The following is a 15,828-nucleotide window of genomic DNA, read 5'->3' as shown; positions in this document are numbered from 1 at the left end:
CGCCCCCAGCCCGCATCTCCCTCGCAATGCCCAGACCTCTCCAAGCTCCTGACTCGGACATGAGCCCAGATTTCACGCAGCTCCGGCAGAAGCAGCCCAGCTCCTTCCACGGCGACAGAGATTCTCCTCAGCACAACTCCAGAGAGAGATTCAGCAACGACAGACACGGAGAGAGGGAGAGAGGGAGAGAGGGAGAGAGGGAGAGAGGGAGAGAGGGAGAGAGGGAGAGAGGGAGAGAGGGAGAGAGGGAGAGAGGGAGAGAGGGAGAGAGGGAGAGAGGGAGAGAGGGAGAGAGGGAGAGAGGGAGAGAGGGAGAGAGGGAGAGAGGGAGAGAGGGAGAGAGGGAGAGAGGGAGAGAGGGAGAGAGGGAGAGAGGGAGAGAGGGAGAGAGGGAGAGAGGGAGAGAGGGAGAGAGGGAGAGAGGGAGAGAGGGAGAGAGGGAGAGAGGGAGACGCCCAGTGCACGCTTTTTATTACCCACGCTCCGCCCTCCGCTCTTGCCCCGCCCTCCTTCCAGAACATGCGGGAACCTTCTCGGAGGAAGCGTTTTCCCGCCAAATCGGGGACGCTCCTCGCCGCTGTATTTGTCTTCTTCCACAGCAGGGTGGAATTCACCGTGGAGACGCCATTCGTCTGGGGGAGGGGGGAATGGGGGCTGCCTGCTTTCCCTCGACGAAGGCCAGGCCTCTGGCAACCGTGTGCCGAGGTGGAAACGCGGTGGTGTGGTTGAGGTGGTTGTGTGAAGCGGTTGGTCCAAAATAACGACAGTAAAGAAAAACGGCTACCTGAAGATTCACAGCCCTGTCCACACGAATAATTCCCATTAAACGGTGGGGAAATCTATCTGAACACACACTTAGCGATATAACTGATCTTGGGGATATCCTTTATGGTGTCCTTTGAATTTCCACAGCCGAAACAGTATATTGAACTCCATTTCTGCATCTTTTTACTGCTGTGCTGTGAACACAGTCGTCAAGGGAGCTGCAGGAATTTTTTTTAATTAAAAGTACTGAACTCTCAATTTCGTATCACACCTTGACGATTTAGCCAGCGTATGGCAACTATCAAAATTTATCTAAAACGCGGGTGTACACTAAATATTGATGTTTTTTTCAGTTTTGGGCGTATAATAACGAGTTGGACGTATGCATAACGTATTTGTAAGGTACACAGAACATTTCGATAACTTATACCAACGAATGCTTAGCGTGTTGTCGGTGTTCACAACTTATGCCCAACGATAGTCTAACTTATGAATAGCGCGGCAGGGAATCGTCGACGATCACGTGGCGTAGCCGATTAAAAGGCTGCCGCTCGACGATTCAAATCATAACCGCCTCCCGATCCATGGTCTCACCCAGTTCCTTCTCCTCCGTTCACCTCTTCTTCTCCTGGCTCTATTGGCACGCAACTGGTACAGCGTCAAATCGCTGAGGTCATGTTGATGTTGGAGGACAGCTCGTAGGTATTGTCGTCTCAGCCTTGCCGGATCCTCCATCTCTCGGATGACATCGACATCTACTCACCATGGAGTCTGAAACACTGACGGGTTCCTCCTGTGAACCCCATTTTTATATACCAATTCCTCTAAACGCTGCCAATACGCCATTATACGGTAGCTGTAAGTTAGAAACACGTTCAGTAAGTTCTGTGGTCGTCCAGAAGACGTCAAATACGTCTACATAGGTTCAAAGCACGTTACTCATAGGTTAGAAATAGGTTTCGGGTACGCTAGACATTACCTCGATGTATTTTGACTTATGAGTAACATGTGTCAACGATCGCATAACGTGCCTACAACTTATGGCCAGCGTATGCGGAACGTGTGAATCATATGTCGAAAAATTTTGAGCATGCACAAAATTTGTCGACGAGCTCGGCGTACAACAACGTATGCCAGCGTGCTCTTAACGTATACAAAACTTACCCATAACGTATTCGCCAAATTTTTCATACGTCGGCATACGCTGGCTCAAACGTCAAGGTGTGACAGGGCCTTTAAAAAGAAGGAAGACACTGATGCAGTAACGTTGGAAACTTGGGGCAAGGAGAAGCTTGTGCTTTCAAAGGAAATGGTGGTGGAAATTTAAATTTTAAAAAGTTCAAAACAAAACCCTCCAATTTGAGGAAGTTTATATCTCTGGGCTAAAGGAGGTTTATAATTTAAATAGACAATTCTTTGAAATGCATGTGAAACTAGAATGGCACTCGGCAGAGCGCATACTCCCGCCAGGCTGAACAGTTTACGTTTTGTATCCCACCGATAGGCTGGATGTGTATCCGGACCTGAACCAAAATGTATTGGCTTGTTCTTCTCACCTACCCAAATTGAGGCATTTTTTCAGATACGTACCCTACCCCCCCCCCTCGCGAATAGCAGGGTCCGACAATATGTATGTGGTTCTATTGTGGGGAAAAAATGCCCCAACAAACTTCTACTGCACTTTACCTGCTCAAACATAATGCAATTCAAAACAACCAGGAATTACAGACAAAGAAAAATGCAGAATATACCAGTAGTAAATATACCATCAAAGCAAGGGACCATACCACTCTAAATGAAACATATGCAGCTATCTATCCCCTTCACATCAAACTACCAATTGAAAAAGTGCCATGTAATGGTGTTGTTAATGGAACAAGAATTAGGAACTCACAGACATTCTATGTGCTCCGCAGTATCCTGCGTCGTTCCCAGTTGGTTGACCATGCGTTGAATCTTTGATGCTGAAGTTAAGAAAGAGAAGAAGAGCAAGCATAAAGCATAAAATTAAAATACATTAAGCATGCAAGGAAACCCCGAGGGCAGTATTAATATAATCAGAAGTATTAAAAAATATATATTTTTAACAAAACGCTCTTAAAAGTACCAAGTAATGATGAGTCAGAAGTCAAAAACTCACACACCATACTTCCTTCAGTCTCACACTCACACATTTCTATCTATGTAGTGTCAACTCACTGTTCTGAGAGATCTTCTGGATGTTGGTTCCGATGGTGCGAGCAAGGCTGGGAAAATCATCCACACCATCCTCCATACGAGAGGGAAATCCATGTTCGGACGACATGGCTGCTGTCAATTTGACTTCTGGTGGGTGAACCGTTTACACCACCCGACACCACTTTACCTGTTTAGAAGAGAAACCAGTTTTGTTTATTATTATTTTTCTTTCTTTTAAGCAAGCATTAAAAAATATGAATAAACAAACATGAGATAACATCTTGGAACCAAGTAAACGAGCAGTAATTACAAGATATTGTGAGCTGTGATGTCTTGAGCTCTCCCCACCCACCACCAAATAATTTTAAGCACACACGCATGCAAACACTCACTACAATGCAATTTTTCCCTGCTAGAGTGGGGGTTCGCCTTGCGGGTCCCATGACAATCTTCTATCATGGTTCCCCTTTATTTTTGTGGCCAGACGTTCCTGACGCCAACCCTTTACTCGCCTCTTATAAAATAATTTTAAGCACAAAGCATATTTAAAAATTAATAGTGGCTGTCGACCTTTTAAAATAATAATTTGACACCAGAAAATATACTTTAGCCGACTCGATCAGTTTTGTCAGACCTAACATCATTTCATTTAACCTTATGTTAAAACCAAAATGCACATCAAGTTGATTTCTCTAAAAAATGAGCAACCCCTAGAAAATACGCAAGGTGCTGTAATGTGATGAGACAGAGAGACAAAAAAAACTATACAACGTGTAGTTTGTGCGTCACAAAAATACAAGGTGCTGTGATGTGCTGGAGTGATAGGACTTTTGGATCAACTGTATGTGATTGGGTAAAACTGTCTGATGTGACCAAACTGGGTGGTTTTGGTCAAAGTTGTTGAAGCGCACCATCAAGCATGGTTACACCTGAGTGTTGGTCAGGAAGGTGGCACACCATTGTCCCAAGCTACTTGGTGGCCATGGCTCTGGATAAGCATCAAAGGTGTGTGTGTATGTTTGTATAGATGAGTGTGTGTGTGTGGGTTGCTGTTGTTGACTACAATCTCCACACATGGGTGGGGTTCAGGAGATGGAACGGCGACCTATCTGGTCTCATAATGCGTGTGTGTGCGTGTGTAATATGTATAATGTGTTACATACAATAGGTGCACGATCACATAATATGTGTATACAATACAAGTAGAGCGTACCCATGGCTTCACAGACAGACCTATTAGTCGCCCAGTTCTCAAAACTTACCCGTGCATAGAATGCTTTAATCCCTCAACACCCACTCCTCCCCCCCCCCCATTCATCATGACGTCCCTTCCCGCTAGAGGTGTTTCACACACACGTCGGGCTCATCCATTGGGGGGGGGGGAGGTGAGAAGGGAAGGACAAATTTACCAATGCAAAGAGAGCGTTTTAACCTCAGTGTTACCGGTAAACAACCGCGAGGTGGCATGACACGATACACGTTTACATAAATAATTTACACCCCGCCCCCCACCACACATAACCTATGTTACCCCCACACAAAGTTGTATTTGTACTCAGTTTGAAGTTTGTAACTTAAAAGATGTGGCCGTGCATATGGAACATAGAGGGGCACACACACACACACACACACACACACACACACACACACACACAAACACACACACACACACACACACACACACACACACACACACACACACACACACACACACACACGCACACACACACACACACACCTGCTGCGTAAAGCAACCAAAAAGGCCTACACATGGTAAGAGCGATGCTGCATCAAACCCTTCCCAGAGCTCCTCCACAGCTATAAAGACATTCACAAATAGTACACACATGAGAATCAACACTATGCACCACCTTCAGCTGCCAGACCGGTTTAATCGCTTATTGGCGAGTCATCAGCAAAAGTGCAGACAGCAATACATACCATTGAGGCTCCCAAGCATGTACCACATGCAAATGTCAAAAGCAGTCAATATATAAATAATAAAGACCCACCCACATCTCTCACCTGTGAATGGAGGGAATAGCCAATCAGCTCTCACCGAATCAACTGAACCCAGGTGACTAGGATTATATAAATAAACACCTCCCATGCTCCTCCAGCGCTTACCATGTGTAGGCTTTCTTGGTTGCTTTTCGCAGCAGTTTCGGCTAAAGGAGCATGAGAGGTGTTATTAATTTGTTTGGGGAGGGGGGGGGGGTGAGGAGGGAAGGACGACAAATTTAACACAACAAATTTACCAGTGCAAAGAGAGTGTTTTAACCTCAGTTAAACTGCCTAACAGTCGCAAAGAATGTGACATTGTACTTTTCCAAGAACACACACAAGCCGGAGCAAAACTATCTAATGGGCGTTTTAATGGCAAGAAACAAGGGATGACTCGCGCACTTGTGATCACCACGTGATCATGACTGCAAGGTCAACCGAAACGATCATGAAATGGGCTCATTGGATGCAATTTCACAGCAGGGAGAAAGAACAATTGTCTTGCAAAAAAAAAAAAAAAAAAACATGCCAATAGGCAGTGGCTTTTGGCCAAGTGCAGTTTTATCCAAACTCACCCAAATCAATTTAAAATGCATTAATAATACAGCGCTAGTTTTCAGGCACACACAATGGAAATGTGTGCTTCAACTGCTCGCATGTTATATGCAACTTGTGTCTTAGGAAAAGTTAGTGAGTGACAAAAGATGTGCAAAAGGAGCTGTTTGCAAGCAAACTGCAGATAGTGGCCTACTCATGAAGAGCAAATGATGGACATTGCAAAAGTCTTTGTTGCATTTCCATATTTATATCAAAAATAAAGCCAATTACAACGAACATTATCAATTATCAATTATGTTCATTCAATGGAGATCCAGAAATAGGGGGTTGGTGGGAAAACTACTACCCCAACAACCAATACCATTCAAATAAAAAAACAACACAAAAGGAAAACGTGAAGGGCACTCAGTAGAGCGCATAGCTCCACCATGCGATGACTGATCCAGTAGAACATATCGGGCCCAATACATTTTTGAAAAACCATGCTACGTCTTATTTTTTTGGCCCCATCTCTCAATAGTGAAGAATCACTTTTAAAATAATAATAACTAGATGACCCGTGAACCCGTTGTGACAGCGGTTGATTAAAAAAATCATTTAAAAAAAGACAAAAGAAAAGATAGCTCCAGTGAACTATATCCCTGAGGTTGTTTGCATTGATCAAATTCTCCCAAAGAGTACTTGACTGAATCAGGAATTGATTTTTTTATAAATTTTTTTCATTGCCGACAACCCGACTATGGTCATAGTCAGGTCAGGTTCGATCTGTGACCTGCTACAGGTACCATGTAAACCTGTACTAACCTGTTCCATGGTCGGGTTGTCGGCGACTAAACCGTCTCCCCCACCAGGTTTTCTGGTGAGGAGGGTGTTTGGATATGGACACCCAGCAGGATTAAAAACAAAACCTGTCAAAGGGCGGAGGAGCTCCTTGTGAGCCAACGGCCATCCATATCTAGTGCCCAACTGTCTCTGTTATCATCTGAGCTCAAGCGTTTGGACATCGGGATTGCAGCTCTCTCTGAGGTTCGGTGACCGGATTGCGGCGAGATAATGGTGGGTGGTTACACCTACTATTGGTCTGGTCGCTCTGATTGTTACCATACCCAAGGAGTTGCTGTAGCTGTGTCCAATAAGCTGACCCCAATGATAATTGAGGTAACACCGGTCAACGAGCGTATTATGAGATTAAGGATTCGCCACTCCTTAGTTGTCATTTCCCTGGTCTCTATTTATGCTCCGACTGAGGCGAGTGATCTCACCGTGAAGGACACATTCTACGCCACACTCGAGTCTGTGGTTGATCAGTGCCCCAGACGAGATACACTTCTAGTCTTGGGGGATTTCAATGCATCGACTGGAACTGATAGGGATGGTTCTAAGGTGTGTTGGTCCCCATGGGTCAGGAACTATGAACCAGAATAGCACTAAGTTCCTTGACTTTGCAAGAAGTCATGGACTTAGGGTGGCTGGTTCATGGTTTCAGCGCCCGCAAGCTCATCGCTGGACTTTGTATTCCAACGCTGGCGGTGTGGCAAAGGAGATTGACCATGTCCTCATTGACGGTCGTTGGAGGATGATCCAGAACTGCAGGGTCGACCGGAGTGCTCAGTTCCTCAATACTGACCACAGGCTTGTTGTAGCAACTCTAAAGCTGCACCTTAAATCCTGGAGAATGGTACCATCCCAGCCTAGGCTGGATGTTGCCAAGCTCAGGGAAGTGAGAGTAGCTGAGGAGTTTGCGAACAGGCTGAGTGGACACTTGGGGGGTCTGGGTGCTTTGGGGGGTCCTGAAGAGTTGTGGAGCACCTTCAAGACCACCGTCCTTGATGTTGCCGGTGGATGCCTTGGAGTTCACCGCAGGGCAAAGAAGAATTTTGTCTCTCAAGGGACACTGGATACCATTGAGCAGAGTCGCAGGGCCAGGCTGAATGGCAGAGCTGAGCTGTTCAGGGACCTGAGGCGTAAAACTGACGTGCACTGAGGGTGGACAAGGAGGCCTATGTGCGAGGAATCTGTGAGGGGGTAGAGCATCACCTGTGGACAGGTGATTCTCGTCCCGCTTACAGGGAATTCGCGCATTACGTTCATCCAAGCCCATCCCTCGGAGCACTGCAGTTCGAGCAGAGAGTGGTAGGCTCTTGACAGAGGAGTCTGAAGTGAAGGCCCGCTGGGCCGGTTACTTTGAGCGGTTGTACCAGGCTGATCCTTCAGCTGTCGAGTTGGACGTCAAGGGTGTTACAATCCCTGTTGCTGACCCTCGAATCAACTGTGGTCCACCATCGCTTGTGGAAACACAGGCTGCGGTGAACCAGTTGAAACGGGGCAAAGCTCCAGGGATCTGTGGCATCCATGCTGAACTTCTCAAGGCTGGTGGAAATGCTGCACTCGTGTCGTTGCATGCAGTTTTGTGCTCTGCCTGGAACACAGGCATCATCCCAACTGACTGGAAGAGGGGCCTTGTTGTCCCTCTCTGGAAAGGGAAGGGTGATCGCCAAGACTGCAACTACTACCGAGGGGTGACGCTGCTCTCAGTGCCGGGCAAGGTCTTTGCTCGGATAATTCTTGATAGGGTTCGCCACCATCTGCTTGAGCACCAGCGTCCAGAGCAGTCAGGCTTTACACCAAAGAGGTCAACGATTGACCGTATCCTTGCACTTCGTGTCCTCACCGAACGCAGACGAGAGTTTCGGCAGGGGCTGCTTGCAGCCTATGTTGATCTCTGTAAAGCGTTTGATTCAGTGAATCGGGATGTCCTCTGGAGGATTTTTGGTCTTCGTGGGGTGCCACCAAAACTGATCGATCTGATGTCTGAACTCTACTCTGGTACTGAGAGTGCTGTGATGTGTGGTGGTACCATCTCTGACTTATTTCCAGTTGTTCCTGGAGTTCGTCAGGGGTGTGTATTGACCCCCACACTTTTCAGCACTTGTATGGACTGGATTTTTGGGAGGATGTCGGAGAGATCAAGTTGCGGTGCATCGTTTGGCAATGTCAAGATCTCGGACCTTGATTTTGCAGATGATGCAGTCATCTTTGCGGAGACTTTAGACATCCTCTTGGGGGCCCTCGAGGTGCTGAATGAGGAGTCGGAGCCGTTGGGATTACGGATTTCTTGGGTCAAAACTAAGATCCAGGCTTTCGGTGACATCTTGGATGCTGCTGTCCTGTCTGTGTCTGTTTGTGGTGAGGATGTTGAGGTCGTGGATAGATTCACTTACCTTGGCAGTGATATTCATGTCTCCGCAGGTTGTGAGCCGGAGGTCAATAGACGTCTGGGTCGGGCCTGGGGAGTCATGGATTCACTGGATCATGGGGTGTGGCGCTGCCGGTACCTGTGCGGGAGGACGAAAGTCCGAGTCTTCAGGTCCTTGGTACTTCCAGTCTTGCTCTATGGGTGCGAGACTTGGACTTTGACCAAGGATCTGAGACGGAGACTTAATTCCTTTGGTACCAGGTCTCTTCGGAGAATCCTTGGCTATAGCTGGTCGGATTTTGTGTCCAACGAGCGGTTGCTGAGAGAGACTCGGATGAGATTTGTTACCTGCATAGTCCGTGAGAGTCAGCTGTGGCTGTATGGACATGTGGCTCGTTTTCCTGACGCTGATCCTGCTCACCAGATTCTCTCAGCGAGGGAGTCTCATGAGTGGAGGAGGCCAGTGGGCCGACCACGTGCCTCATGGTTGCAGCAGGTTGACCATCATCTCAAGGAGATGGGGATGGGCCTGGCATCTGCCTGGGGGATGGCCAGACGGAGGCCCCTGGAGTACCGGCGGAAAGTGGACGCAGCGACGCGCTGTTCTGGCACATGCTCCCATACCTGACCTGACCTTCATTGCCCGATTTGAACGAAATTTGATACTGCACACCGCAGGAGAATGGTGAGTAATGTGGCCCTAAAATTTTTGCACCATCGTGTACCGTTTTGGCTGTATTTCGGGAACATACAAATAGAACAGCCAGTTTATAACTGCTCACAGTGATTACCACCAGGTACCAAGATGTCCCACTTTGATTGAACACCTGACCCTGACCCATGACTTTTTTTATTATTCAATTGAATTTAGAATTAAAATAAATTAAATTCAAATCAAATGGAAGACCAAATAGGTACAGTCCTACATTAGAGTAATCAGGCCAGGTCAGATATGGGAGCATGCGCTAGATCCACATTGGTCGGTACTCCAGGGGCCTCCATCTGACCATCAACCAGGCAAATGCCTGGCCCATAACCATCTCCTTGAGATGCCGATCAACTTGCTGCAACCACGAGGTACGTGGTCTTCCTGTTGGCCTTCTCCACTAATGAGGCTCCCTCGCTGAGAGAATCTGGTGAGCAGGATCAGAGTCAGGAAATTGAACCACATGTCCATACAGCCACAGCTAATGCAGGTAACAAATCTCATTTGAGTCTCTCAGCAACCACTTCTTGGACACAACGTCTGAACAACGATAGCCAAGGATTCTCTGAAGAAACCTATTACTGTAGTGGTGAGGTCTTTACCTCAGATCCTTGGTCAGAGTCCAAGTCTCACATCCATAGAGCAAGACTGGAAGTACCAAGGACTTGAAGTCTCGGACCTTAATCCTCCAGCAAAGGTACCGACAGTGCCACACCCCATGATCCAGTGACTCCATGACTCCCCAGGCTCGACCCAGATGTCTATTGACCTCTGGCTCACAACATGCGGAGACATGAATAATGAATATCATTGCCAAGGGAAGTGAATCTCTCCAATGACCTCAACATTCTCACCACAAATAGGTACAGACAAGATGGCAGCATCAAAGATGCCATTGAAAGTCTGGATCTTAGGTTTGACCCAAGAAACCCATAGTCCCTGCGGCTCCAATTCTTCATTTAGCACCTCGATGGCCCCCAAAAGGATATCGAAAGTCTCCACAAAGATAACTGCATCATCTGCGAAATCAAGGTCAGAGAGCTTGACATGCCCAAGCAATGCACTGCAGCTCGATCTCTCCAACAACTTCCCCATAATCCAGTCCATGCAAGCATTGAAGAGTGTGGGGGCCAATACACACCCCCTGATGAACTCCAGCAATAACTGGAAATAAGTCGGAGAAGAAGCCCCCACACCTCACAGCACTCTCTGTACCAGAGTATAGCTCAGAAATCAGATCGATCTTTGGTGGAAACAGATGGAGTTCAGAAACTTTGGTGGCACCCCACGAAGACCGAGGATCTTCCAGAGGGCATCCCGATTCGCTTAATTGAATGCTTTGCGGATATCAACAAATGCTGAGAGCAGCCGCTGCCAAAACTCTCGTCTGCATTCGGTGAGGATCCGCATAGCAAGGATACAATCAACTGTTGACCTCCTTGGAATAAAGTCCGACTGCTCCGGGCACTGGTGCTCAAGCAGATGGTGGCAAAGAATAATTATCCGAGTAAAGATCTTGCCCAGCACTGAAAGCAGCGTCACCCCTCGGTAGTTGTAGTCCTGGCGATCACCCTTCCCTTTCCAGAGAGGGCCAACAAGGACCCTTTTCCAAACAGAGCACAGAACTACATGCAATGATACAAGTGCAGCATTTCCACCAGCCTTGAGAAATTCAGCATGGACGTCACAGATCCCAGGGGCTTTAATCCCTTTTAGTTGTTTCACCACAGCCTGTGTTTCCACAAACAAAGGCAATTTGCACTTGGTTGGAAGGTCAGCAATGGGGATAGTTATACCCCTGACATTCAACTCAACAGCCGGTGGGTCAGCCAGGTTCAGCCACTCAAAGTAACCAACCCAGCTGGTCTTCACTTCGGATTCCTCTGTCACGAGCTCACCATCCTCTGCTCTAACTGCAGCAGACTGAGTGATGGGCTTGAAGGAACGGAATGTATGAATTCCTATGCAAGCAGGATGAGAATCACTGGACCACAGGTGATGCTCTACCCCTACACAGATTCCTCCCATATTGGCCTCCTTGTCTGCACATAGTTTTACAACTCAGCCCCCTGAGCAGCTCAGTTCTGGTCAATGGTAACCAGTGTCCATTGGGAGACAAAGTTCTTCTTCACCTGACGGTGGGTTCCAATTTATCCACCAGTAACATCAAGGATGATCGTCTTGAAGGCACTCCATAACTCTTCAGGATTCCCCACAACACCAAGACTGCCTAAATCCCCACTCAGCCCGTTTGGAAACTCCTCAGCAACTACCCTCTCATCCCTGAGCTTGTCAACATCCAGCCTAGGATGGGATGGTACCATTCTCCTGAATTTAAGCTGAAACTTCAGAGATGCTACAAGTCTGTGTCAGTATTGAGGAACTGGGCATTCTGGTAGACCCTACAGTTCTGAATCATCCTCCAGTGACAGTCCACCATTGACATGCACTTAGTCAATCTTTTTTGCCACACCACCAGTGTTGGAATACCAAGTCCAGCGATGAGCCTGTGGGCACTGAAAACCATGAACCAGCCACCCCAAGTCCACGACTTCTTTCAAAGTCAAGCAACTTAGTGCTATTCTGGTTCACAGTTCCAGACCCATGGGGACCAACACATGCTTCATATATATTCCTATCAGTACCAGTAGATGCATTGAAATCCCCCAAGACTAGAAGACTCTCGTCTGGGGCACGGATCAACCATGGACTTGAGCGTGGCATAGAATGCTTCCTTCCCAGTGAGATCACCGCCTCAGTCGGAGCATATACAGAGACCAGGGAAATGACACCCAAGGAGTGACGAATCCTCAGTCTCATAATATGCTCATCGACTGGTGTTACCTCACTTATCATGAGAGTCAGATTTTGGAAACAGCTACAGCAACTTCTTGGGAATGGTAACCATAAGTGACCAGACCAGTAGTAGGTGTAACCATCCACCAAGATTTCACCACGATCCGGTCTTGGAACCTCAGAGCGCTGCAATACCGATGTTAAAAACGCTGGAGCTCAGATGATAGCAGAGACAGGTGATCACCTTCTCTTGGGGATAGGACATTGCAGGAATTCACCTGAAGAGATCGCCTCAGGTTAGCCCGAGGAGACCACCCTTTGGTGGACAACACCTCAGCACAACCCTGGCACACACTACCACAATCCAACTCAGGAAATTTTCCCAGTTTTTTTCTATCATCAAAGAGTGGGTGTCCCGAAGACTTTGCCCCAATACCGTCATCCGGTGAGCTGCCCTGTGAAGGGAAGCTGCACAGGAGGTACTCCCACGGAGTGAGTTTTCAGTTTTCTTTGCATTTTGCAGCGTGAACTGCTTGTTGTGGTGGCCGGAGTGCAAATCCTGCCATCAACCTCCGAGGAAAGGTTACCCACTGCTGGAGGACGTCCGCAGATATGGATGGCCATCGGCTCACAAGGAGCTCCTCCGTCCTTTGACAGGTTTTGTTTTTAGTCCTGCTGGGTGTCCACATCATACACCCTCCTCACCAAGGAACTTGGTGGGGGGAGACGGTTCAGTCGCCGACAATGAAACGGGTTAGTGCAGGTTTACATGGTACCTGCAGCAAGTCACAGATCTGATCTGGCAAAGTATACCCATCAATTCAGCATCTCACCAAAAGTATCGATTGACATACGAACTGTACAAGTGGGAAAGACCAGGAATACAAATTACACTTCATATTGCTTTGGCAATGGCTACAAGTGACAGAAGGGCAATGTTGACTTGTTAGGTCTGAAATTAAAAAAAAAAATACAAGCCGGAAGGCGATGATGGTTCGCGGCATTATTGAACAATGCCACGATAGGTACAATTGAGTTGCCGTTGGTTGAACATGTTTCTGGTTTCCACCATAGTGTTGTGTGAAGCTCCATTGCCACAAAAGTGGAAGTCGGTAAAAATATTCACATTATTAATAAAAAAACAATTTCTACCGAAGTGGAAGTAAAATGGAAAGTTAGATCCAGCTTGTGGAAGCCACAAAAGTGGAAGTTCATTAAACACCTAAACGCTGAAGTTGACTCCAGTGTTGATGCCTGAAATCGGAACAAAAATTAGGAATTTCCAGCGAAGTGGAAGTAGAATGGAAAGTTGGATACAGCTTGTGGAAGCCACAAAAGTGAAAGTTAGTTAAACACCTAAACGCTGAAATGGATTCCAGTGTTTAGTAAAACCTGAAATCCTGAAATTAGGAATTTCCAAAGTGGAAGTTAATTGAAATTTAGATCCAGCTTGTGGAAGCTTGAAATTGCCACAAAATTGGTAGTTATAGAAACACATCAACACAAAAGTTGGATTCCAGTCTTGAATAAAAAAATGAAATTTCCATCAAAGTGGAAGCTTTTGAGGAAGCCCTACTGTAAAAATTGACCAAATCAAATCGGATATTTTATGTTGTACTTATGGACATTACGCACAGCTTCTAGGAAATGAAATTAAGGAAAAAAAAAAAAGAGAAAATATAAATAAAAAGTTCAAGTGGGCGTGGGACGCCCCTGGTACAAAAAGACACAACGGGACCATGATATCTAGCTTGTGTCCAAGTTTCATCAAGATCGCATCAAACATCACGGAGCTATGCTCTGGAGAGAGTCACAAACAGATAGGCACACAGACACAACGAAAATAGTGGTCACTGCTGGCACCCACGAACCAACTGCTGGTGCCCATGAACCCAATTTTTTTTTTTTTTTTTTTTTTTTTTTTTTTTACACACTACTCACTTTTTGATCACAAATGAATAACCTGTTCAGATTTGATAATCAGCTATAACTTGCACGTCAAGAAATGTTCGAGTTTTTCTATCATGGAGCAAAGCAGGGCATTGCATGGGTTTTTCCTTAAACACCATTTTAAATAATTTATCAAGCCGTTCACAGAGAGACACGAAAATAACTATGTTATAAAGTTTCTAAATGCTCCTTCTTCCACACTTCCCCTTCTGAGTCTTATCTTGTCGATTCCAAATCAGGAAATTAAGGAATGGTGGAAGGAGGGGTATTTTTTAGAATCCCTGAAGGGTTTGGATCCAAACGCGTGGTGCTCACACAGGTTGATATTGTGACGTCCACGGGACTTAAACAGTCCCGCCAACGTAGAATGAGCCGAAACGATGGAGGCGGTTTATTTATTTATAACCCAAAGATGGCGGTTCTAATCGCTCTACCGCAAACGGGACGAGGAAGGTGGCACGAGTCGCTTTTCACTGAGTTGATAACGTTTATTCCTCTAACCAGAAATAACAAGACTCGGCAAGAAGAGGGATCCGGGGCGATTCGACGGGATGGTGTGGGATCGGGCGTGGGGAGAACACAGACAATTCCAATGAATATACAAATCTCAATCCCTCTAAGGCGCCAGGTACACACACACACACACACACACACACACACACACACACACACACACACACACACACACACACACACACACACACACACACACACACACACACACACAAAAAACGTAGCTATTCCTGGTGGTCAGGCTGGACCGTGGCGTGGACGCAACAGTCCCTGGATTGGCGTCGGACGAGCTGGCCTTGCTCTTGTCAGGGGGGCAGGAGACACCGTGGTGCTGTCGACCTCCTGGTCTTGGCCCAAGTCCGCTCATAGCCGCCAGGGAACCAGTTCTGGCGCCAAATTGCGAGCAGGAGAGGGAGGCAGGTCCGCCCGCCGTTCGACCCCGTACTCCGAGCCAGCAGAACCCCAGAGCCAACCAAGGTGAGGCACGAGGCTCAGCAAGGCTCCAAGACACGATGAAACCAGGGCCGAATCAGCGCAACAACAAGCACGCTCCCAGCACAACAACCTCCACCCCAAAAAAAAACGGTCTTTCTGTCCCGATCTTCTTCCTCTTCCTTTTCGACCCCGAACAGAACCTTTTTATCCTCCCGTCCTCGTCACTTCCAATCGAGCCGTTTTATTGGCCCACCGCCAATCGTGATCACGGGGCGGAGCCATCCGCAGCACTGTCCTGTGACGTCACGGCAAGCCTCCAGAGAATACCAAAAGGGGTTTACGCAGACACACTTACCCTATCCCGTGTCCCTATCTAATTACGTGACAATTATCATTTCCCCCTTGAAGAAATGGACATTTACTAGATAACTTATCACCACTGAATTGCTACTTATTACATCGAGATCCTGGTACACTCGAACAGCATGGCATACCTAATTAAACATCCTAATTACCCTTTGAATGCATACCCCCCCCTCAAACGTAACAATATTGTTACGAATCTGGAAACCATTCGCATTCACACATACAGTTGACCCAAAGTTTAGTTATTTCGTTAAGTATATGTGGATGGTTAGAATCCCTCCCTTAGGCCTTAGTTATTTTATAACTTGGTTTATGCAGTTCTTCAGCTAAAATGTGGGGTCGGTAGGTCGAAATATAAATA

General features: G+C 46.9%; 1 protein-coding gene across 9 annotated transcripts in view; it reads right to left on the bottom strand.

Annotated features, from left to right (window-relative positions):
- Positions 1-15,828, bottom strand: part of LOC147017475 (syntaxin-12-like) — a 37,137-nt gene that overhangs the window by 16,456 nt on the left and 4,853 nt on the right. For 8 of the 9 annotated variants that reach the window (XM_085847168.1, XM_085847165.1, XM_085847159.1 and 5 more), the window contains 2 exons: positions 2,965-3,130; positions 2,660-2,729 (listed from right to left, as the gene is read on the bottom strand). In XM_085847168.1, the coding sequence (XP_085703294.1) occupies positions 2,660-2,729; positions 2,965-3,070 (176 nt within the window). In that variant the 5' untranslated portion in view covers positions 3,071-3,130. Of the gene's footprint in view, positions 1-2,659; positions 2,730-2,964; positions 3,133-15,828 lie in introns of all 9 variants that reach the window. The other variant, XM_085847162.1, reaches the window with a different exon arrangement.

Source organism: Eptatretus burgeri, chromosome 11 (assembly GCF_056783735.1).
Source record: "Eptatretus burgeri isolate ZD-2024b chromosome 11, Ebu_testis_v1, whole genome shotgun sequence".
Lineage (NCBI taxonomy): Eukaryota > Metazoa > Chordata > Myxini > Myxiniformes > Myxinidae > Eptatretus > Eptatretus burgeri.
This window is presented reverse-complemented; position numbering and strand designations above follow the sequence as displayed.